This window comes from Typopeltis vanoorti, chromosome 20 (assembly GCF_054136105.1).
Source record: "Typopeltis vanoorti isolate ZY-2024b chromosome 20, IOZ_Tvanoo_1.0, whole genome shotgun sequence".
Classification (NCBI taxonomy): Eukaryota; Metazoa; Arthropoda; class Arachnida; order Uropygi; family Thelyphonidae; genus Typopeltis; species Typopeltis vanoorti.
The window spans coordinates 110,570,447-110,597,167 of NC_143568.1; the positions used below are offsets into that span (position 1 = coordinate 110,570,447).

Here is a 26,721-nt window from a genome sequence, read left to right on the forward strand (position 1 = left end):
TGTTTTCAAACATTCAGTGCTGGAGTGTTTACCCACTATGGCAATGCATTCCACTCATTCACCACTTAAAATGCATAAAAATCTATGTTTCATTTCCTTGCTCATATGATCCTTATTCTTCAGTTTTCAGGGCCTACTGCTTGTTCTCCCATAATCTGATAGGCTCACTAACCTGTACATCATATCACCTCTTCTTCTAACTGCAGAGCTCAGTAGAGCATATTCTCTTCATCTGTCTTCATAGTCAACATTCCAGGGTTCTGAGGTAGCCTTAGTCACTCGCCTCTGCACTGCTAGTTTATCACACTCAGATATCCCAGTGTTCAGATCTGTGTACGGAGCAGATGTGGCCTAATTAGTGCCTTATACAGTGAAACTATCACCTCCTTAACGCCCCCCCCCCACTAGCCATCCTTACTGTAGCACCGGGCGACATTTAAAATTTTGAAATGTATCTCCTGGACTTCAGCTGCCAGATCCCTCACCTTCTCCAACTCCTCTTCTTTGGCCAAAGTGCATGCATGCGTGCATGACTTTATCCTGGTAACAATGGAATTGCCATTTCCCCTTGATATCTTCCCAAAGTACTAATCTATTAAAATCCTCTCTATCATGTAAGAGCATCCTGAATTTAGTATCATCCACAAAAAAACTGAAAATCTTCCCTCAAATTTTGGACTATATCATCGATATTTCAAGCATTCTATATACAAATAGTTGTTGCTGTAAAGACATTTCACATGCAAACTTTCATTAGCTCTCAAATAGGTGAACCATAAGGGTTAAAGTAAGAGTAGTTTTTTTGACTAGTATAATTTATTATGCTCTGCATAAGAAAACTATTTCTTTGTTTACTCCTATCTCACACTCTTTTACTATCTTTACTCCCAAATACATCTCACATGTTACATTTAGCAATTAAATATTAAAATTATGTATTTGTTAAGTTTTCATGCATAGTAATTTAATTATTGTACAGTAATAAAATTCTTGTAATTAACTCTCAAAAACCAAAGCCAATTTTCATTAATTAAAAATTGGCCTTCATTTTTGAGCATATTACAAGAAATAATTTTTGCATTCAAAAGAAACTCTTAAATAGAAAGCAAATTGTGAAATAACTTACCTTCACAACAGTATCATCCATTCGAGTTTCTTGAAATTCTTCTCCAAGTTTAAACTTGAGTTCAGTTGTCTTAAAGGTAGTTGAAGTAATAACTGACCAATTATCCCCATCCTTTTTAATTTCCACAACTGGCTTAGATGCTCCACCCAACTTCCGCATCACCATTCCTACACCTGGTCAGATTAAGACAATAAGTGAAATTCAAAATTCTGCATAATTAGAGTCAAACATATATTCTTATTTTTACCTTATAGATGCATGTATATATGTAACATGCTGAATTATTAAGGCAACAGTACTTGAGGGAAATGTATACAATTTTTCTGCAATGCACAAGACATTTGAAAAGTTGCTATGCAGAAAACTATTAAACAGATCAGGTTTAAAAAAAAAGAGTTAGTAAAATATATCCAAGGCAAAAATCTATGGCAAAGTGGTTTTGCCACCTGGCATTTGTCCAAGAAAGATATCAGAGTCTTATATCCATTAGGAAGAAATATGATTAAGCACTTTTTCAATAATGACTTTTTATGGCAATCTTGTCAGCAAAAGGTTACTATAATACATTTAGTTCTTAATGTCTGGGATTTGAATCCTCCAGTAAGCAGCGTATTGGTCATACATCAGGTGAAAAAATTTACTAAAGATTTTGACAATGGAATTCACACCTATAGCCAGGAAGGAGGATGGAGAGTAAGGATGCTTATTTGCTCAGTCAACTGGGCTAACCAGTCTTTGAGATAGATTTATTTTTTACTCAGAAATAGACAAATTGGCCTAGTTCTTCTTATTGCCCTCAAACTAAAAGATATAGAACTAACCAGAGTGACAGACGATTATCCACACTGCCTAGCTAGCAAAAAACTTTTACCTGAGACCATAACAGGACACTGGACCTAACACATACGGAAGGGAAAACAAACAGGTATATAAAACAACAAGAACAGTAGATACTGACAATATTATCTAAACATATCAGTTTTCTATCTAACATATAAACCTGATAAAATTTCTCACTTCAGTAGAAGTTTGTTAGAGTGCTATGCTGAACTTCCTGAAATGCTCCATTCTTATCTAATTGCAGCACTCTCAACATCTTTTAAGGGTCTAAACAGTTTATTTTTATGCAACTCCCACCCACAAAAGGTTTTGTAAATGAATAGTAAATTAGCCATGGTGAGTACCAGGCTATGATTTTTTTTTTTATTCTTTTTTACATGGTAAAAAAAAGAATTAAAAAAAAAAAGAAGTTTTTCCAAGCAGGTTAAGCATCCAATAAGTAGGGTGGGGGATCTCACACCGGGAAATGAAATTCATCTTCTACCTATAGACAATTAGAAACATCCATGTCAGGATTCAAACTAGAACCCAAGCTGGTTTGAGAGTGGATATACTAACCACTCATCCAGGCAAAAAAAAAAAAAAAAAAGTTGATAATTAGAAGACTGTGCTCTGACATTAATCGGTGAGAAAGCAACCACTTCCCAACTGTTCTTTTCAAGTGTATAATGTCAGATGTTCTGTGTAATGTCATGCACTGTTGAACTGAAGAATAAGGTTCTCCCCCACACACATTTTCATTAACTTCAGCATCTAAACACAGTTGCATTATGCGTTATCAGCAAATTTTCAGTATAATGTTCTTTAACTATACCAGTCAAGGGTACTGTTGTGGTCTTGTCATTTTGGGATGTAAGGTTTGACGTCAATTCTTCATCAATGGAACTGATTAAAGAGGAAGTTACTCTACTCATCTGTATACTGTTGAAATAAATATAACACATCCATGCATTCTCTTATTTTCATCTATAATCAAGTGACCTTAGGATATTAGCAAGTTTAAATCATCATTTCTTGATATGGACCTCAAAATGATATATACAGGATGCTATGCTATTCCAACAAAATAAAGCTTTCATTATTACTGACTTCCTATTAATCATTCCACGAAGTCAGCAACTCATCATGGGAGGTTCACTCAATGTATTGAACCTTAAAATCCTACAATACATTCTGGTAATGTATTGTAGGATTCACCCACAATTCTCTATGCAAAAAAAAATCTAATGATAAAAAGGTATCTTCATTATTAACATGGCTCACCTATTATTAACATCTGACCTCCATGGAGTCAGACTCATCGTGGGAGGAGTCTACATTCACAACACACTCAGGCAATGCATTCCACTCACCAACCACTCTCCATGCAAAGAACATTCTCCTCACTCCTCTGTTCACACCGTCCTTATATAATTTCCAGTGATAGCCTCTTGTTCTACCCCTCCTCTCTCTCCCATTATATGAAAAATCTCCTGTATCTCAACCTGATAACAACCCCTGAGTAGCTTATGTCTCCTTCATATCCCTCCCCCTCCTCCTCCTCTTATTCACAAGGCTTTGTAATTTACATTCTCTCAATCTGTCCTCATACTTCACATTCCAAAGACCACTGACCACCTTTGTGAATCTTCTCTGCACCCTTTCTAACATATCCTCATGAAAACCCAGCAACCAAATCTGTACACAATAATCCATGAGGCCTGATCAAGGCCTTATACAATGATATAACTTGTCTATTTCTGCATGTCAGGATCCTCCACATCACTACCATTATGTGACGCGACGTCTTCACAACTTGTGCAATGTGGCTCTCTGAATTTCAGGGTCCTTGTCCACCATCACTCCTTGATCTCGCATCTCCTCTACTTCCTTTAAAGTTTCCCCACCAAGTGTATATTTTGCATCCTGTCATTGCTTACCAAATCTCAAAACCTTACACTTTGCATCATTGAACTGATAGTTCCACTTACCTGCCAATTCATGAAATCTATTCAAATCCTCCTGTAAGGCCATAACATCTACTTGATTCGGCACTGCTCTTCCCAGTTTTACATCATCTGCAAACATCTGCATATCACCAGTTAAACCCATTCCAATATCATTAATATGAAAATCTAACAACAATGGTCCCAAAACTGACCCTTGTAGCACACCATTAGTGGTGTGCTACAATTAGGGATAATGCACCCCCATATACAACTTTCTGATACCTATCCGACAGCCAGTCACTGATCCAACTCAGAAGTCTGTTATTCAATTCCATCTGTTTCAATTTATTTAACAGCTTATCATGTGGCAGTCTATCAAAAGGCTTTACAAAATCCAATACACCACTGTATATGCATCTCCCCTGTCCAAGGTATTTGTCACCTTGTAATAGCAGTTAAGTTACTAAAACATGATCACTTTTAACAAACCCATGCTGATAACCACAGAGAATACTGCTGTTATCACCCATTTCTGTATCCTACTTCTCACCAACATGTCTAGTATCCTCTCCACAACTCCAGATTGGCCTATAATTTGTAGTCACAGCCTTAATTGCCACCTTTATTCCTATTAATGTTATTCATTCTTCATAATTTTCCTAAGAAACCTTATACCTGTAGTATACGGTTTTGATCAACTGTTATTTCTAACTCAGTTTGGTACATTTGAACACTCTCATATACTGCTAGTTTCAGTGATTTTGCTAATTTCTCTTATTCCACATAAAATTATTCAACTGATCACAATCATACCAACCCTACTTATTCTTTTATAAGTTTCTTTATTTAATTTCCTATCTTTAACTCAAGACTGTGACTAAAATAGCTGAAATATTTTTCTTGTTCTACAGCTATTCACCACTGAGAATACAGCTGAAACATTACACATTTCTGCTATTTTCATAGTATGTCTTTTTATTACTGACTTTCATACCAAATTTGTTACAGCAGTTATTCAATTTAGTTAGTCATGAAGACTTGTAGTGGATTTATTTGCATAAAGTAAAGAACTAAGTTTTATATCTGATTTAAATATCAAACATAATATCACTTTCCTTCATAATGACCTATGTAGAGGAATTACAGTGAAGATAGTGCAATGCACTACACCTGAATTTCTAGCAAATCAATTTTCCTGTATCTTCAATTCTAACTGCTGACTCAGAATTTATGTAAACTATATATCTGGAAAACTTATCAACATTATTATTGCTTTATATGATAACAGCAAGGCTTGTGTTAAAGTTGATCAAGCATATAGTGAATGGTTTAAAATAACAACTGGAGTAAAACAGGTGTTTGTAGGAAAGCTTCCTCTTCCAAAAGGAAATAAATTCAAAAGAGAGTTAATGTAACCCATTGAAATACTGTAGTCAAAGACAAAATGCTTCACCACAAACATTGATAAACATAAGCAAAACAGCTATAAAACCTTTGTTTTGAAAGGCTTATTTTTTTTTTTTTTAAATCTAACTTCATTAAATATTTTAAACATTTAGAGTAAATGCTACAAATACTTAAAGTATCTCTCTGTGTGAGAGAGAGAGACACACACAGACTTAATTTTCACTTCTGTCTACACTCTGAATGGTTTAAACTCTTAAATTCAAAAGAAAACAGTGAAACTAAACTCCTAATAAACTCTTAATTAACTAATTAAGGTTCACAACCCAGGGTATCTGATATGTAACTTAACCTCAAAAATAGCCATTTAACTCATTAAGAGAATGAGTCTGCTTCCCTTCAATTTTCATAAGCCAATAGTTATCATATATGGGCAAAACTTCTGGAACTTTAGTTCCTTGATTCCTACAGAAACTTTTATTCCTTCTTGAATTCACACTGGAGAAACTTTTATTCCTTCTTGAATTCACACTGGTATTTCCTTTAGTGTTCACAGAACACTAAAGGAAATACCTTGTCTTCATCCAAGACACTTATGTAACTTTACTGTAATGGAATTTGCCATTACTTTCTATATGAAAGTAATGGCAAATTCACTAAATAAACTAATAAGCACCATATCACTTTAGAATGAATTAACTTCTTATGTTTAAGTCTCAACATTCTTATTAAAATCTTATCAACAGTTTTAACACCTCAGAACAAATTTGCCATGTATTATTATATGAAAGCATCTGAAGAAATAACTGGAAACCATATCCATTGTTAGAAATCACTTATCATACTGAAAATCCTAAATATACAAACTTTAGTGGGCCCATTTCTATATATGAACTCGAAATCAAAGTCCCTTTCAACTTTAACCAAAATAAATCCTATATATGTTTTTTTTTTTTATATATTTTTAAAATATTAAAAAAATTATTAAAAGAAGCAGATAATATTGCAAGATCTAGAATTCGTTTTTATGTTGAATTTTTGGGATGAGATTTTGCAAAATTTTCTTAGAGTAAGCCAAGTTCTACAGAATGAGGATGTCAACTTAAAAACATGTGCAGATCTGTATGGATCATTAGCTGACCAATTGTGCACTTCACAAAATGAATTTGAAAGATATGAAGCAGCTACAAAGGAAGTGCTACCAGATGTTGATTACAAGGCAGCTCAAACTCACAAACGTATCAGAAAGAAGGTACCCAATGACAGAGATGCTCCAGAAGTATATCTGAATGCCAGAGATAAATTTCGTATCACCACCTTTAACACAATTGTTGACAAACTTGAAACTGAGATGAGAAGAAGAGGAGAGATATACAAAGAAATAGCAAAGAGATTTTCTTTTCTAAGTGATATGCCACATAATGCTACTTCAGTGACTTCATCATCTACTGAAATTGAAAGGAATTCTCAGTGTTGTCAAAAGCTGAATAATGCTTATCCAGAAGACTTGAACACTAATTTCAACAATTGTGTTCGATAACTTGAACACAAAATCCAGATGTACACAGTGGTACATCTGGATTTTGCTAAGACTTTTGACAGGATACCCCATGGAACACTGTTACATTGGAGCAGATGAGAATGGATACTAAATTGGTGATATGGATAGGAGATTGGCTCAGGAAGAGATACCAGAAGGTGGTGTATGGAGGAGCTGAGTCCAGGATGAGGCAGGTAATCAGTGGTGTGCCTCAGGGCTCTGTGCTTGGGCCATTGTTGTTTAATTTGTATATAAATGATATAGGAAATGGCCTACAGGGAGATATTCAGTTGTTTGCTGATGATGCAAAGTTGGGTAGCGCAATAAAAAATCAAGCTGATGCAGGATGATTTAAATAAGCTGGTAGAATGGGCAAAAGATAATGGATGTCAGTTCAATGTGGAAAAGTGTCAAGTCATGCAATTTGGGATTAAAAGATTACCAGCTGTGTACTACATTGATGGAACAGTACTCCAAGAAATTGATCAGGCTAGGGACTTAGGGGTGTTGGTAGATAGGGAGATGAAGTTCACAGGACACATTGCTAAGGTGTCCAAGGTTGCATATAGGATTACTTGGTTATTGAGGAACACACTGACATCCAGAGATAAAGAGGTTATTATTCCCCTTTATAAAGCGTTGATACTTCCACATTTGGATTACTGTGCTCAGGTCTGGTCACCTGGATTCCTTGGAGATGAGGAGGCTGTGGAGAGGGTTCAGAGAAGAGTGACCAAGTTGGTGAGTGATGTAAAAAATGCTCCCTACATTGATAGATTAAGAGCTTGTGGATTGCAGAGGTTGGTCGATAGGCGGAGAAGAGGGGATATGATAGAAACATTTAAACTACTGAAAAGTTTTTATAGGATTGATGCAGGGGAAATGCTTCAGCTGTGTAATAGTGAGGGAAGAACAAGAGGTCATCCCTGGAAATTAAAGAAGAGTATGGTTAACAAGGGTGTCAGAACAAGGTTTTTTTGCCTAGAGGGTGGTGAATGAGTGGAATTCATTGCCTGACTTAGTTGTAAGCTCTTCGTCTGTAAATGAATTCAAGAAGAGATATGACAGATATTGTTTTGCTAGTTTGGGTCTCCCACGATGAGTCCACTGACTCCATGGAGATACCCGTAATAATAATAATAATTTCTCAGCTGAGCTTCAGCAGTTTCACTCATATGTGCACCATAAGTTCAATGCAACAAAAAAAAATGTAAAAACAAGATTCAGTCATGCTGAACTTTATAAAATAATTGTAGAAGACAATATTGAGTGTGCCATACCAAATGTAGACATTGCCTTTTGTATCTTTTTAACATTAATGGTCACAAATTGCTCAGCTGAGCATTCATTTTCTCAGTTGAAGTATATTAAAAATCCCATCAGAACAACTATGCAACAAGGCAGGTTAAATGCCCTATCTCTACTACGTATAGAAGCAGATGTGTTACATAAGATTAATTTTGAGGATCTGATCAAAGACTTGCAATTAAAAAAAAGTAGGAGAAACTTTCAAATCTAAATAAAGTTGAAGTATACAAAAATAAACATTTTCCATCTTACTATAAGTTTTGTTTCATTTTGAAAAATAAAAATTTATTTTGTGGTTTATTATTGTTTATATTTTGAATTACAAATATATATGGGGCACCAAAATCTTTTAAGTGCTTAGGGCCTCTATGGGCCTTAACTCGGCCCTGGTTGGCTGATTGATAATACCCGAAAATTTTATGTATATATAACAGCATAAAGGGCATTTACCGGCAATTAAAATAATAATAATAAACACGGATGCGAAAACTATTCACCCATTACTCTTTCCCCATAGTATTGATTTAATTTTTTGTTTTAAAATTTCTGATGATCGTCCCACTTTCCAAATTTAGCTTTCACGAAAATATATCTAAAACAATTCGACGTTTTTTCTTTTACATGCATATCATAACTGCGGGAAAAAATGCAAAATTGGGCCAAGTACTGCAATATACACTTATTTTATTATTATTACTTACCCAAAGCTTTTAAAAAGTCATCAAATTTCTCGCTTGAAACTAACTTAAACTTTCCTGTAAGCTCAGACATGATTTTACTATTATTTTAACGCTCAGAAAAACGATACACACCCAACCAAAGCTTCCAACAGCGAGTGGACTGAAAAGATGCAAAGCGGAAAGTCAACGTGAACGAACTCAGACGCATTCTATTCTATATCCTGTTTTACTTTTATTCCTTAAATGTTTCTTAATTTTCTCTTAATTTCTGTTTCTAGATAGAAAAATAAACTCACAGTAAATTAAGCACAATGAATTAATTGTATAGTATAGCAATATTAAATAAAGTGTAAATCTGGGCAGTATAAGAAACCTTCTATTAGACTTCTGTTAGTTTTCTACCCGTTATGGAATGTTTCATAAGGTAAATAAGATTTGTAGACCTCACTGTTAGCTGAGTTAACAATCTATAGCAATGAAATGATTTCCCTCCTTAGGACAGGGAGTTTGGCTTTCCAGTCGCCACCAAGACAAACAGTTATTGACACTTTACCTTGCACAATGAGAGTCAATAAATCCCAGAGTAAGACTTTCTTGCGCTGTTTAGCATGCACCCCCCTCTAGTCCTTCTCTCTGTTATTTTCAGTGGATTGATTAAAATCCACAAACCAGTTTAAAATACTTCCTATCCTATCCTTATACTCACGCGTAGACCTACACTTTTTACCGTGCAAGCATTCGGAACCGAAATCCTACGGAATAAGTTGCTTTCTCCTTATTCCTGGAGGTATCCTATGCCTATAGAAGCGTGTGTTCACGGGGGATTTGCCTGTTCTTGGGGACGAAAAACCCGAGTGTCCGCATGACCCCCCCCAACCTCCGTATGAGACCGGCTAACTCACCTTTCGTAGGAGATGTCGATATTTTCTATAGCTGTTAATATGTCATGTTTTAATTAAAATATCGCTATTATCTCTAAGACTATGGAGACATACTATTATGTCTAAGACAAGTAACAATATAGAGTTTAATAAGTCAAATTCAAATGTAAACCTCAATTATTAAACTGGACCTCTGTAGCCCTGTCAAAATTGCGTTCGCTTCCATACCGCTAGACCAGACGAAAAAAGATTATTCTAAATTCAACTGTGGTCACTGACCAGAGTAACGGAAAATTACGAATTAAAACCCCTAGTTTGTGTTTTTGTTTTTCTACTGGAAACCCGGGTTTTTAATGCTGCAACTGAAGCAAATCTGCCGTAGAACTCACATTGTTTCAAGAAATAATATTTAGTATTAGGGTTATTATGGATCACGAAATGGCTGCAGTTGTCTGCCATAATTTCTTTCCTGGATGCTTAATCATCCAGAAAAGAAATTAAATCACCAATAGTTTTGGGCCAGCCAATCCGTAATTGCGATGAATAGAGATTGCTATCCATACATTTAGTTAAGAGCTAAAGGGCTTTGCCTATGCATTTATGGAAAATGAAAATCATTAACAGATGAATTTATTGATCTGTTAATATCTTTTCTTTATTAAGATATATATTTTATTTATCAAAAAATAGTATGCCTCCATAGTCTCACAATGGTTATACACTGCCTGGAAAGAAGTCAATGGACACCACAGTGCGAGGAACAAACAGCCATGGCCCACCTTTATAAATGTAGGACCTCCTTGCACTGCGAGGACTGCAGCAATGCTATGTGCCATACTTTCCAGAAGTGTATGATAGCGATCAATGGGAATTTTGGACGATTCTTCCTGTAGGCATGTAACGAGGTACCGGACTGTTCTCGGGCAGATGTCCCTCTACTGCACCCTTTGCTCCAGTTCATTTTACATATGTTCAATAGGATTGAGATTATGGCTCGCCCTCTGGAGTCTAGTCAAGTACAGTGAAGTTCATGTCCTCAAACCATGCAGTTACAGCAGCAGCTTTATAACACAGTGCATTGTCTTGCTGAAAGAGACAATGGTCTCTTTGAGCAAGACAATGCACAAAGAGACAATTCCATAGAAACGCCACAAAATAGGAAGATTGCATTGTCCAGAACGTTCAGATATTTCTCAGAGTTCAAGATTCGTAGCATCACAAACAGAGGTCCGAGGCAATACCACGATCACACCGCCACCTCCGATTTTCATATTTGGGGTTATGCACTCTGGCCACTGGGCATCCGCCACACCCATCCATCTGCTATGTAGAGGGTGCAGCATGATTCGTTGCTCCAAAATACAGCAGACCAAGTTTCCACATCACAGGTCCCTTTTCACCACTAAAGATGAAACTATGTTGGCTCGACTAACATGGGGCTTGAATATTTCAGTCATACCATGGAAACCTATGTGCTGAGACTCAGTTCTGAATGTTTTTTTTTGTGCAGATTCATGTTCCAATCTATGCAGGAACTTCCTATTCAACGTGTTGGCCAATGAATGACTGTTTTTACATATTATCGTTCTTTGTAGCACCCTATGGTCACGTTTATTGAGTGTGGTGGGTTGTCGGTAGCGGGTAGCACTTGCATTTGACTTCCTGCACTTCCATCTCAGTATGGTATCATTGATTGTTGACCTGGGATGGCCCACTTTATCAACAATTTGCCAAACATATAGGCCTGCAACATGGCTTCCTATCACAAACTTTCATTTCCCACCTTGCAGGCATTTCACCCACCAACAGTTGCACTGACTTGGGGGCGTCATATTCCTCCAATTTATACCGGTAATAAACAGGTGACTTGTTACATTGCATGATGCACCTTATCCATGGGGTCTCTGCTGACTTCTTTCCAAGCGGTGTATGTTAACTAAAATCCAAGGGTATGTTGACAGCATTACAAAAGAACCACATCTAAGAGGTATGTTAAATGTTTATAGTTTTAATTTCTGCTAGTATTTTTAACTAGTTCGTTATTTGCATCAAGAAGCACCTCTGACAATTCAGGCCTTGCTGATCACACTACTAAGTGTAAGAGTGAAGCAACATGAACTTAATGGTTCAGAGAGAGATAGAGAGATTATTAATTAACCGGATTGCCTCTTCTGGATAGAATCGAGCAGTTTTAGAGAGGATTTCAAATATGGGATTTTCAAATATCAAAAAAGTGCCACCACAAATATGGGAGCAATATTCCATGGTTGGGTATTTGTGATTTGTATACAGTTAACAGCTCTGAAGTATTGTCATGTGAAAAATTACACCAAGTTTTTGGTGAGCTACAGAAACAAGGGTAGAAACGTGCTTATCAAGAAAGATTGGAGGTATAAGTCAATCTCAGAAGAGATATTTGATCGTTTGGGTATCTGTGTATTTTTGGGGGAAGAGGGTGGGAGCTCCTTCTTTCGAGAGATCAGGCACGCCTGAGTTTGGGTGGCACTGAAGTCCACAAGGTTGTCCTTTCCCCAGTGAACTGTAGCTAGGAAAACGGAGTTCAGGACACTAGTCATGGTAGATATTGAGGATTCCAATACTTGAGCACTACAAAGTTTGTGAAATGAAAAGGTGGAATGGAGTGTACTGTCAGCTATGGATATGATATGAAGTATGTGAGAGGAAGTCATTTGTATACAAGCGAGTGGTGAAAGTAAGAATCCTGGAATACTCCTGGGTGAAAAAATCTCAGGAAAGAGATGGTGGGCATTGTGTGAACTAAATGAATTATCCCTGCTGTATTGATAATTCATTATGATGTAAATTAACTGACCTCTCATGACGAGTCCTGGACTTCATGAAGGTGCCAGTGAAATAATAATTATAAATATTAATAAAATTAAAACAACATTTTTAGGAATCTTTAGTCTGTTTTTTTATAGTATATGTTATGCTTCCGACTTTACTGCATATAGGAATGTACTCCTGCTGTAGTTATTGTATTGAATGTACAGTGAACTACTTATTTCGAAAATTTCAATTGATTTTAAAATAATATATTATTAGTATATTATTATATAAACTCTATGAAGTTCGTTTTCTTTATTTAAAATAATCATAGTAACTTCCATGGCGCTAGTTCTACAAAAGACACACTGCTATAGCTTGGATTCCAGTCATCGATTAGAGGAATTTTTTCTGGTCGCTTTTTATTCTAGTCCCATTAGATTTTTTTTCACAGAGAAGTGAGATTTTTTCGTAGGTAAGAAACTCAAAATTTTAATCTCACAACTGCAGTGAATCTGCAAAAGTCCTGGCAAACAACACAATAGGCCCAAAAAATTACTCGAGAACGCCCCATGAACCCTTTCATTATTTTTAAAATAAAAATGACGAATACAACAAAAACACCATAGCAAATGTTTAGGCCAATTGGCACGTCGGGCCATCGCGAAATTCTCGGCAGCTCGTAGAGCCCTGCGTAAAATACGCTCTAGTACATACAAATAAATATATACTGACGTTCATTTGAACAGTAGCACTCCGTGGGAATGCACTTATTTTCGGTGATAGAGGGCATAACATTACAGAAGAATCAAAGTATTGCGGAAATTAATTAGTTTTATAAGGACTGATGAAAACCAAAATCTCAAACAGGCTTCCCACTTGTAATCAGATACTTCAGCCAAGTATATTTGAGTTGGACTCGAGCACAAAGTACTTGAAGCTGGTATCAAAAGGTCACACATAGTACGTTACTATTTCAACGTATCATGAAATACATAAGATAAAACATCTGCGCCACCTACATTTAAGTTTAGATTATTTTTATCTCTCAATGTAGAGTTTTCTCTATCTCATCCTATCGAGACAGAGAAAATTATAAGTATTTATAATACTTATACTTGACGGCACATTAAAAACCGTTCTTGTAAATAGTGGATGTAATATATACTCTACATCTTTCTTTTCCTTTCCCCTTTTCGCTTCTTCATAAATAAATGGCACTTCAGCAAATTTCATAACCAGATACATTGAAAAGGTTATGTGCATCTCATCCATAGAAATAGTAAGAGTAAATGCAAGTGAATAAAGTTAAAACAAACAAAACACGGATCATTATTTGTTGCAAATAAACTAGATAAATGATTCTAAAAACTACAAACACCTTTCTCCAGGGAAGAGAGAGAGAGAGAGAGAGAGAGAGAGAGACAGAGAGACCATAAAATCTCTAATTGATTTAACTGGGAAATTACAGTCTCTGCTGGAAGTTATGGGATCAACTGATGTGAACATTAAGTCCATTATAAAGTAAGAAGGTCGTTCCGAAAGTAATGCCTCCATCATGAGAACTCCTCCCTGCCCAAAAAAGTAAGAGATGTTAATGAATTAAAAAACAAAATACAGCTCGAAGCCTTTACTATTTTCATTCATTGTCTCTCAGCATAATTTCTCTCCCTTTCAATACATTTTAACCACCGCGTAACAAGTTTATTTAAAGCATCTTGAACAGTTTTACTGTTGAGGAAATTTTTAGAATATTTTCGCCTCTCCTTTGTACTGTCTTGTCATTTTCAAACGGAAACATTCGAGATGTATTATCAAGTTAAGTAAGTGCAATGGCGTGCGGTGGGGAAGATGTTCCATATCTTCATTCACGTAAACGAATATTGAATATATCTAAAGTTGCAGAGCATCCGCCATACAGCAGACCGGGCTTTATCTGATTATTCGCTTAACTTAAGACACATTTCAAGGATGTTTATCCACTTTAACAATGACTCAAAACACAGGTGACAAAATAGTTTTGGAAACAACCCGAAGAGTTACGACTGCTTTCATGACCGTCTCAAGCAGTGAAGAAAATATACAGAAAGACGGAGAATATATTTAGAAGTAGTGTAGGAAATAAAGTGGAGACTTCAAAGTAATTTTTTTTAAATGTAGATATCATTTAAAAGCCATATGAAAATGTGAGATAATTTCTACAAACTTACATAAATTTAAAGTTAAAATTAACAGTGAGCAGACTGAAACTGCCCACCAAGGTCACACCCTTTACAGCCAAACGAAATGAAATTATGGTTGCGAAATTCAAGTCCAAGGCGATTTGAATTTCGCTTATCACTTGGACTCTCCAACAAGGTCCAAGGTGACTGACTCTAGACAAATGGCTGGAAGGCCATAAAAAATATAAGATATATGATAAAATAAGTAAGTACTGGTGATATCGGTGAGCATTTCAAAGATAGTAGAATCTAAATGTACTTGAAGAAGTATAAGTAGGAGTCATGTGGATCAATCTCATGAACCTCCTTCTACATGCACGTGCTTCAAAAGATGGGTGGGGTATTCTCTTATCACTTCCACTTTGGAGAATACTTCGTAGTGTTGACTTTTTTTTTTACTGCCTGATAGCATATTGAAAGATAATGTGGTGGAAAGAGTTAATTTTAAAATTCTTGTATCCTTCTGAAGAAAATTACATCCATAAGCTTAATCCCCACACATGACGAATTTATGTAGACCAATCAGAAAAAAAAGTTATATAAATATGTCACCTTAAAAACACTCGAATCTTTAAAAGAACAACTTTATACATGTGAGATCAGCAAAAGATATTTAAAAATCTAATTTTGATAACTGGTTTGGAATGGTTTCATAACTAAGATTTTTTAACTTTTCCGATAATAAATTTAAAATTCCAGTTGTAGGAGGTAATAGAAACATACTTTGACTGGATGTTTTCAGATTAAGAACATGGATGAAAAGCAAATTAGTTGGCATACCATGTACATAGTTTTAAGTATTATAAACTAGATCCAACTCTTAGATAAGGCCAAAATGGAAAGGGTGTTTTAAAAGAGAAAAAATATTTTTCTTTTCTTTAAAATATCTCACTTTCATAATTGTGGCATTAATATCAGCAAATATGCTTACAAATTGTATCATTTGGCCGCATTTTTCGTTTTAATAAAATTATTAGATCTAATAATTTTGTATGAAGAAACAAATAAGCCTCTTTTTTGTCTACTGCAGAAACCATTGACTACCGACTACCCATATAAAATATTACCACCGAAATCCGATTTGCTGTTAACTCTGATCCCAAATTTAAGCATTATATTTACTACTTAAATTTATATATAAGAATTAGCATAACGAATGGGGGACTAGAGCATTTTAAAAACAACAGTAAAGCCTTTCCCCTCTTCGCATCTCTAAGTCGATGAAGAGAATGCCCTTTGGGTAGAAAGACCTGAGTTCGAATCCTGTCTTGGACGCGAAGAATCTTTATTAAGCCAATATACATAGCCAGAAAGGCTTTTGGAAAATTAAGTAATACATAATGACGATATTAATCTTTTTATAGCCATATAAGATTAAATTTACCAGAATTTATGAGAATATAACATATGAAGGGTCCTACCTTGCACACTTAAAAAACATGAATTCTGTCCAGGAAGCTGTATATTCACCTTTTATTAATGCATTGATGAGGTTTCACTGGCCAGACAGCTTATTTGAATACCTTCCATTCCATACCATGGTTGTTCATGCCAGATCGTTATATTATTCATAAGTGAACTCTCAGTAGGTAAATAAATATAGTCAGAAAGGCTTCGATTTTGCAAATTAAAATTTCAAACCTTTTCAAGTTTAATTTTATTTGACTATAAAAAGATGATGAATCCTTAATATCCTTTATAAAGTTTTTTTTGGTTCAAGTGAGTTAGTTTCATATAAAGGTAGTAGGCCCTCCGTGAAACCCGTGTTTCTCATATTGCAAAACAGATAGTCGTAGCAGAAATAGGGAATTAAAAGACATAACATATTAGGGGGACCCTGTAACCCCTAGAGAGCGCGTCCCCGGGGTGGCAGATAGGGGATCCCACCATGTGAGTGTGTGTGTGTATGTATGTGCGTGTGCAAGCGCGCGCGCGTGTGTGTGTATATGGTGGGATGGTCCGAATATACTGAATAAGGACTCTTAGAATAACAGATTAAATAGGCTAATTAATTAAATAGAAGAAGAAAATATTATTTTTAAGACTCAGATATTCTTCATTAGAATATTTAATCAGAGTGGTGTCCATACACGATCAACTGCGATTAAAAGGTTGGAGCATATCTCCAACCTTGAGCTGACTTGTTCATTGGTACCAGGCAATTAAATTATTCTTGATATCTATTGAGTTCTACTTTCATCATTGTGGTGTTTGCATTACTAAAGAAGTCACCTTAAGTCATCTTACATTGTTCACTTCATATAAGGGAGGATGAGATGAAAATAATAAGAAAAAAAAAATTTTTTTTTTCATTATGAGAAAACTGACATTGTGGTTTTGTAGCGTTGTTTCAAATTGAATATACAGATCTTTGTTTTTTTTCGTTTTTTTATTTAGAAATTATATCTGAAGGACTAAAGGATCCATTATGTTGAAAGAAGTTCTGGGATACTTATTTTAAATATGCATAAATATAGCTAAAATAAATATCGAAATTTATCTTCTTGTCGTCAACCATAGCCTATACTGCTATATAAGGAAACACTCATGACGTGCTCATTCGATTGTATATCTGTATGCTGTCAATGGCACATAGAAAGAAACTTATCGACTTCGAAAGAGATCTTATCATACGATGCCACATTCGGTTGCTGATAATTTTGCGTATAATGTGGATGATGCAGTCTTTTATCCATGTCACAAAAAGATAGGTGCCCTGAGCAAGAACAATGCTCAAAAAGACCCAGACAGTTAACAATAACGGAAATTAATGTGACGTGGAGACTATCAACCAAAATACAAAGAATCTATAGGGATTGGGATATGTAAAGAGGTCACAGTCTCAAGTCTAAAGAGATGGGAAGCTTCGCACAAGCTAAACATCAGCTATTACAATCAACAGCAGAGTGCAGGCTACATTAGTGTGACAAAAAAAAAAAAAAAAAAAAAAGCATAGCTAGTCCTCATAGCTTTGGAATTCCGTGATAGAGTCACGTCCTCGGGCATGCGTAATGCAACACGAAATGCACCATGTCCCACTGCAGGCACTACTGCTGTATGGTTTGAGAAAAATGATGTGGGAAAACTTGAATAGCCTACACAGTCCTAATGTTAACCCAAAAGAATATATTTGAGATGAACTACAAGGAAGTGGAGCCAAAATATCCAATTTATATTATCAAGAACTGGTGGAAACTAGAAGGACAGAAAGTTTGATTAGAACTAAAAGAGGTCCTCCACATTATTGAAATGTGTGCAATTTAGGTGTTTAGGTTTTTCTATGTAATATAGTGCTTCCCTAACACTTATTTTAATATACTGTATTGTGACTGATGTGCTCCTTCACATGGCTTACTTTGGTTAGGATCAATAGCGCACTCAGGATTTAATCTTGGGGACGCCCGTGTTGAGTAGACGATTTGAGAATACACACTACGCATCGCATACGACCTATGACTGAGCATCTGCAGTGATCGCTAATTCATTAGTATAGAAATAGAAGATACGATATAAATAAAATAAAATAAATTAAAAATGAATTTTAATTAGGAAAAGGTTGATTTTTGGAAAATTTTCTAGTGTTTTTTTTTTCTCGTTTTCTTTATGGGAAGGGCCCTTTCCCCCCTCTGGGGACTCCACTAGTCAGGATTATCAGCGCAGCAATTGTTACATGAGGCCACTACATTAGTCTGCCAACCGTTTGTTTTGAGAGATGAAAAACCCGAGTTACAGGAAGAAAAAAATTTGTTACCGCCATATGAGTCAAGCTAACTCCTCTTCAACTGAAGAGGAGTTAGAGGGGCCTAGTATTTCCAAAGTTCTAAGAAAATTTGATAATAGAATTTTTGATGTTTCAGAGATGTATTGATACGGGAAATATTTTAGTGTATAATTATGTATTTAATGTTTGTAAATTATCTTTAATAAAATTATGATTTTTCGATAAAAAAAATTCTTTTTCGCCAATATTTCAGGAACCCCACTAATAGCTTTTTCTCGAGACTCCACAAAACCTCCAGTCAGCCCTGTTCAAACCCAGATCCTTCCAATCAGAAGACATCGTCAGCGCTAACTAAAACTACGGAGACGTAGTTGTGCAACCATTGCACACATAACACTAGTAGTGCAATATATTACGAGCCTAAGGAGAAAAATACATGGGGAGGGGTGTCACGACAGAAAAACAAAAAAAAAAAAAAAAAAAAGAAGAAGAAGAAGAAGGGAGGGAGAGACTAAAAGAGATCCGTTACGGTGAAACGATGGCTCTGAGAACAGTTCCTCCCCATGATCCAGTAAACTGTCTGGGATTTAGCACCTCCCGTAGCGCAATTGGAAGAACGACGGTGCGTGGCCTTCAATTGGAAAAGGCCTAAGCTCGAGTCTCGTCATGACGGGAGGAATCTTTATATGGACTTCTTCAATCGAAGGTGTGTTAGCCGATCTCATACGGAGGTAGCAGGGTTTTTTCTCCCGGAAACTCGGGTTTTCATCCCGCATACAGACAAATCGCCCTTCACAACGCGCAATTTACAGACAAAAAATACTAGTTGTGGTGGGCACTGCGTAGATGATTGGTAGTAGAGGTGGAGACGGAGAGTTGTACAATAGGTGTCCTCCCGCGATGAGTCTTCGGACTCCTTGGGGATGTTATGAATAATAATAAAAATTTACAAGGAAAAACCGGTAACAGAACCCAGTGGACAAGAAAAGCCGAATCTAGTCTCTTCATTAATAGATGTTGCTTAACGCTTCCGGCAATAAATATTTATTAATGACAACACAAACAATATTCACCGGCAGGATCGAATCACTAATTAATTAATTGAACCAAGTAGTAGTAGTTTCCTAAAAATGAATTCTAAGAAGTATTATCGTCTGTACGATGTTCCACCATAAGTGGTGAAGTAATTTAAGTTCTAAAACTAGGTGGCATTCTAGAAAACAGCCTTATCGAGGCTCAACATTAAGCATTCCCTTGTGAAAAGACCGCTTTATGAGATTTCGTTTGTTTACTTACTGTTCGATGAAAGAGTGCAGACTAAGTAAGCAAGGGAGTGCTCTTGCGATAACCGATTGACCCAATAGCTTGGGAATGACATAAAATGTTGCTTCGGAATGGTTAAAATGTCGTCTGTTCTTATTTCTTTCTTTTAAAATATTCTGATAATATGCACGTTTTTTTTCATGACGATTATTAGAGGTGAGAATAATTGATTTTGTTATTTATATTATTCGTTTATTCATTTTGAAATCCTGCTGGTTTTTATCTCAGTGTTATTATTTGAAGAAAGTAACGTCCTACTAAGCATATTATACTTTAGAATTATTTTTCGTCGCCAGACGTATTTCAGTTTGAATGCAATCTATTCACGTAAGATTTTTTAAAAAGAAAATATTTCTTTACATTTTGATATATGAAAAAGCATCAATCAAATGATAAAAATATACATTCCTGAAAAGTCATTATAGCATTAATATTCAGATGAACTAAGAAACAGATGGGGGAAAAAATAAAAATAAATAAGAGCCTGTTATATTGCTGTTAAATTGCATTCTAAAAATTTTGATTTTGAAAAATATACGGATTAATTTCGATTTTTATTTATTTATTTATTTTTTTTTTTTTTGAGCCTAAAAAAAAGCAAGAAAACTCTTCATAAAGTACAATTTGGTAAGAACAATCAACGTAATATAGTGTCGTCCTTCCCTATTTTTTACAACGGGATATGAATAGGCATACCACACATCTCCATAATTAGTAAAACACTAACTACAAAGCATGAAATTAACTTCCGCATAGTTTACGAAATGATAACGAATACCGATTCCCACAATAAATAAAGAGTGCAGCACAGGTTCCTTGTCGCCTGTGACCAGTAGTATAAATAAAAATGGCACCATAAACACAACGGTGTGTCGTAGAGCAGTGGTTCTTAACCTTTTAGTAGTCGCGGCCCCCTAGTTTGTACTAAAATAATAATAATATATTTTTTTTTAAATAGTGGTTTCATTTTCTTATTATAATGACAAAAAAAATCAGAAATCAATTTTACTGTAAAAACTTTATAACTTCACTGTTATTATGTAAAAACTTTACTGTATTTATATTTAGGAAATCAAATAATGCTCTTTGTTTGCTGATTTAATAAGGGGGTAAATTTTAAGAAATAACAGCGTTCAGTTCTATGCATTCGTACTAGTATTGTTTAAAACTTCAGAGAACCCCTTCTATCACACGTTCAGTAAGCAGATGTCACGACTGGCATAGTGTTGCAACCAGCAGCGTAAAGTCGACTTGTGGCGCCACCACAAAAGAAACTACTGCATTAAACTTCATAATTTAGATTACAAAGCAATACAAGTTTGAAACAAAGTAAAATAAACAACAATAACAAAAAAATGATTTTAAGAGGTTTTAAAATTTTAAAAACTAGAAAGGTTCTATAAATTTTCCGCTTCAGACAAAATATACAGCTGTTAGGGTTTAGTACCACGAAATGGGTGCACTTGTCTGCCATGATCTGTTTTCTGAAAAACTCGATTCATTGATAGCCTTGAGCTCATCAGTGATGAAGGGTGTGGATCGGCTGCTAACAATCTTTAAAAGTTAGGGCTAAAGGAGACTCCGTGTAATAAAGGATTTTTTAATTTATTTTATGTATAACGTTGATATAAATTCTAAATGTCATTAGTTATAAAACTTAACTGTACTGTTTTAGTCAAAAAAAAAAAACTAACTGAAATTATTATTATTATTATTATTATTATTATTATTATGTTGTTGTTGTTGTTGTTGTTGTTGTTGTTGTTTTCGTTCTTTGCTAATAAACGAAACATTAGAAGAATGCTACCCAAAGATATAAGGCAGTATAAAGGCATCTAAAAAAAGTGCTTCAGTTAATATTCAGCCATCAATGGAGGTCCTGAATCACCACTTTCTGGAACGCTGCATAGACTATTACTACATATTAGGGCGCCTCTACGGTACTTCCTTTCTTGTTCCCGTATACAATTACCGGGTGATCGTTATTATTTGCAATTATCAAAGAACTGTGGCTGAGAAACATGTCACACAGCTCCACCAGGATGAGGAAAGAAGGGGGAGCAGGAGGAAGAAGAATGGGGACTACTACTACTTAAATAATAGTCCCTATTTCAGCATAATTGTTTCCTTCTGTTAACAACGACCTTTTGAATGCAGTCGTCTATAAGAGGTAGATTATCAGCGCAGTGACACACACACCATTTTAAATTTCTGATTTTTTTAAAGCAGCGGGTTCATAAAGGAGTTAAATAAACCGAATAATTCCGATTAGAACACGAATCAAAGCCAAATTATAAAATTAGAGGGTTTTATATATTTATTTTATTTTGTTTTATTTATTTATTTCTCACAGATTTCTTAACCCATTCCAAGCTGCCCTGTTGGCATAAGCCATAAGAATGACAAGCACAGGGAAGAGTTACCACTGGGGGAGGGGAAGAAACAAAGCAAATAATTGCAAAAAGAAATTTGTAAATGAACGAGGTAGATAGTGTCGCCTTTCTTCCACAACCGACCAACTGCGGATTCAAATCCCAAACGTAGATGTGAATCAGCCATACTTATTGGAGGACGGAATGAATTAAAAAAACAAAAAAAAATCGAGTGTTGGTGGTTGGTGTCTAGAGTAGAGGAGAGTTTCAGATTATCTGATCCTAAACCCACTTTCGATATTCACGTACTATAAATTTACATCATTAGTGGATGGAATTATACAATACTTATATTCCTTGCTACAAAATGTATGAAAGATGGTGTTCGATGCATTTTAAGTAAGAGTAGCAGCCGATCGCTAGAACATTTCGATCAACGGTCTAGTAGATCTTTTCAGAAAAGGACTTGGAGTTATTGGAGATAAGCATGAGTTACGTTTTTCTTTTTATCCTCTGATTCTTTTTAATGACTATAGGGACTTTGCCCTCTAATCATCAGCACTTTGTGCTTTGGGACTACTCACCTCTTTGCTGCTAGTAATAAATTAAAAAAGGATAGATATGTAATAATAAACATATTTAAAGAAAATCGCTCAGTAACAAATTTAAGGGAAATGAAAAGAGATTTTCTTCTTCTAGAATCAGAGCAAAAACTATTGAAAATTTTATCCAAAAATAAAAACTCATTCTCGAATACCTGTTTTCACCCGCACTCTTTTTTAAAATCAGAAGGCACCCTTCCACTTCTTATCATCGATGAGTCTGAGTGCATTCCTACGCCGTGCAACTTCAGAGGCCATATTCCAAACTGCTAAATAAATCGTACGTGTTTCGAAGATTAATTCATCTCAGTAATGCGGATTGCAAACCCCAGTTTTTTCGTTGAGAAAAAAGTCCTAGTTGCTTGCATTCCATCATTAGTTGGAATGCAAGCAACTAGGACTAATAATCCAGATCGGCTATTTCTGGAATCAGACGAAAAAAGCTTCTCTACAATGGAGCGACTGGAATCGAACCGTTAATAATCTTCTGTAAATTAGCGTTACAGAAGTTACTGTAACGCTAAGGTTACTGAGGCTTTTATAATGAAATAAGTTATTATTCTTGTTGATAATTCAATACAAGACATTGGATATTGGGTGCCCTAATGTTTGTTTGCGCGTTCTGCAGCAGGACCATCACCGTCTATACTATTTCTGTCAGCAGTAAACTAAACTACAGTATACATATATATAGGAAAAGTAAACATCATTGCTACTGAAAATTGAAAAGACATCTCTTGGTTCGGATGAATCCATATATCAATCATACGGCTTGGAAGGACTGAACTCTATGAAGAAACCATGGCATGTGTTGTGGGAGCATTAACCAAGGCACGTGCTGTGAGAGCACTAACCAAAGAGTGAAGTGCGTCTGGTCATGTTTGCTTGATATGTTTCCCTCAAACATTGAACTTAAGCATTAGTTTTGTCAACTAATGCGCAATAGCTTAGTTCAGCATTTATTGTAGACCAGTTGCAGCCTTTCCAGAAGATCGTTCATCCCTTTTACGTGGTTTCAGGCACACCCTCCCCCTTTCTCTTTTCTCCACTGTCCTGCTTAGTTTCTGAATCCCAATGAACACTCATGGGAAGATGCAGAATGTCCTCCCTAGTTCCAATGAGCTTTTATAATTATTTTTTTTTAATCTGAAGGCTAGTTAGTGACAAAGGGTTTTCCTCTGGAAACAGGTTCTTCATCCCGGGGGAAAAAAGAATGCATTTTACAGACATTACTACACTGGTTTTAGAACCTTAATTGCCTCATTGTTAATGGTTGCTTAGATGATAGTAATCATCTCATCCTGAAAAGGAATTAGACATCTTATTCGACACATTTGACATCACTGGACACTATATGGTCACTCCCGTACCTCATAGGGCTTTCCAAGTTACGCTTTCTGCTAGAAGAAGTGGTAAGGTTGCAGAATCCCTTCCCACACAGTGTTATTAGGACAATCACCAACATCCGAACTCATGTCGAACCTGCAGCCTCTTGGGTGGACAGACGGATATGCTAACCGCTCGGCCAACCAGGACAGTGATTTTATTACGACCAGTGTACAGAAATGAACAAAGCAAATAAATAAATATAAATAAAATAAGTAAAGCAAATCTCTAAATCAAATACAAACGGATCTCACCGTCTTAAACTTTGCGCAGAATATTTTATAATTATGGTCTGCTTGTTTGAATTCTGTTCACTAAATTTAGTTATTCTCTCAAACATTATTATTTTTTTTGACACACATTAGGAATTAATATTTACAAAAAAAAAAGAAAAAAAGAAAAAATCCCCTCCTCAAAAAATAAATAAATAAATAAAGCCGATATCATTTTATTATACAAATATTCAATATTTTTAAGAAAGTTAATATATTTCAATATCGAGTATAGGAAAGGCGTGTTACACTTACATTATCCACATTTTTGAAATAAATTTAGTACGTTATATATAAATATAATCCAGAATTGACAATTCGCATATAATATAGAAATGGTCTTCATATTCCTAATAATAATAATATTGCCTTAAATATATAAAACATATTTCAAAAAGTACTGAAATTTTAACTTTGTCTCGAGGCTAAGAAATCAGCAAGTTCACCTACCCACAGCTTTAAGGAATTCATCGAAATTTTCGCTCGAGGTGAGCTTGTATTTCCCGCAGATTTCAGCCATAGTTTATGTGTGAATAGCACGAATGGTGCAGACGATGTAGCGCTATATATTAAGCTGACGACTTGCAACGTATTCTCTAACAAACTATAATGACCATTAATCGTCATAACTTTTTCTAGATGGTTTAATAGGTCAGAACACACTAGGACTGGCCATGGAGTATGGGGTGTCAGCCTATCAGTGACAAAGGCGTCGGATGGTTTGAATAACGCCTGCTGGGCAGCTTTTCTAAACCGTTTCCTTTCAATTTACGAGTTATTTTATTCCGTGCATTGTACATTCATCCAATGCCATACTTAGCTTCAGAAACCATCGACATTAAACTGAAATGTGAAAGCTGTATAAAACATAAATAAAATCTAAATGGATGTTTGACCTATTTATGAACCGAAGGTGATTTAAGTAGAGGAATTTGTGCCATATTAAGCATCAGGTGACTTTATATAAACTATGAATATTTACCCGTTTACTACAAGTTATAACAATCTCCCCCTTTTTATAGCAATATTTAAGGAAATGCTGTGTTTAGTTTCCGACCGATGTGAGTGGTTTGTATTTTTATTAAATTAAAACAACACTAGGGATTTAAAAATAAATAAAAACCACTGTACACGTTCAGAAATATCAAATAATGCGTAAGCAAATTGATTTTATTACAAAAATTAAAGCGATGTAGACATGATCGCCGCAAAGTTCATTTTTGCGACGGTTTGTACAAAGTTCACTTTCTTGCTCACACCACACTGTTTGGTCTCTGAATGACTTTCAGCTATACCGCACAGCAAGAAATGAATGCCGTTTCTCCACGAATGCGGTACAATTGCGTTGATCAAAGTAATCTTAGTCCTGATCTGAACTCGAGATCAGCGCATAGCATTGCTAAAGCGTGACGAAGTGGACCAATATGTAGTTGAATGTTGTTGAGAGCAATTCGACTGAGTGAAGCCCCTAGAAGCGGCGCCACATCTTCAAAGTTCGTTCTCTGGATGCTTACTTCTGTACCACAGTCAAGACAGTCCTTCGGTTGGACAGATCTGGGTTCGAATCCCCTTTGCAATGCGAAGAAAACCTTTCTCAAGGTTTTTCAACAGAAGGTAAGTTAGCCATTCTCAGGCGAAGAAGTAAGGTTTTTATGGAACCATGCCGGAACAGACGTAGTTAAACAGATGTAGCATAATTCGGCCTTAATTCCAAACGACCAATCCAGATTCATTAGAAGAATGAAAAAATAAAAAAATAATTTTTTGGAGATTCATCAGTGTGAAACTCCACTGACTAATAAGGCTAAAGTCTTAGCTTTAACCTTGTTATAAACTTTAGCCTTTAGATCTTACCCATGTTAGTAACCTTATTGATTTTATTCATATTACCCTTTAGACTTTAACGCCTTGCTTAGTATATATTTAGTCAATACTTGACCTCTGGCTGTTAAGACTGAAAACGTGTGCAACTGCTACTCCAACAGTTAAGTAATCGAGGGGTTTTAAGCATGCATCCCAAGCCTAAAGGAAGCAAGAACTTTGCTTTTTGCAATCCATTCCTGGTTTTGGAACGCATAACCTTCTGATATGCTTCACGATATGCTATGTAATGCACAATACGCTAACAAACATGCATATTGTTAAAATATTAAATTATTTATTAGGCTAGCAAATATGTATAATGTTTCCTGGCAAGCGGGAAAAATACAAATATTTAAATATAATGTCAGTTTCTCTACTTCCCAACCTTCCACCAATCCCGGTTGAAATCAAAATCTTTTCCGTAATACTAATCCCGGTATTACAAAGGAAGGAAGCTTTTCAGTTC

At 35.5% G+C, this 26,721-nt stretch overlaps 1 protein-coding gene across 2 annotated transcripts in view; it reads right to left on the reverse strand.

Annotated features, from left to right (window-relative positions):
* Positions 1-26,721, reverse strand: part of LOC150095790 (sodium/calcium exchanger regulatory protein 1-like) — a 60,780-nt gene that overhangs the window by 23,234 nt on the left and 10,825 nt on the right. Inside the window, exons 1-2 of one of the 2 annotated variants that reach the window (XM_090410010.1) lie at positions 8,848-8,979; positions 1,127-1,299 (exon numbers count right to left, since the gene is read on the reverse strand). In XM_090410010.1, the coding sequence (XP_090266136.1) occupies positions 1,127-1,299; positions 8,848-8,917 (243 nt within the window). In that variant the 5' untranslated portion in view covers positions 8,918-8,979. Of the gene's footprint in view, positions 1-1,126; positions 1,300-8,847; positions 8,980-26,721 lie in introns of those variants that run through there. The other variant, XM_090410009.1, reaches the window with a different exon arrangement.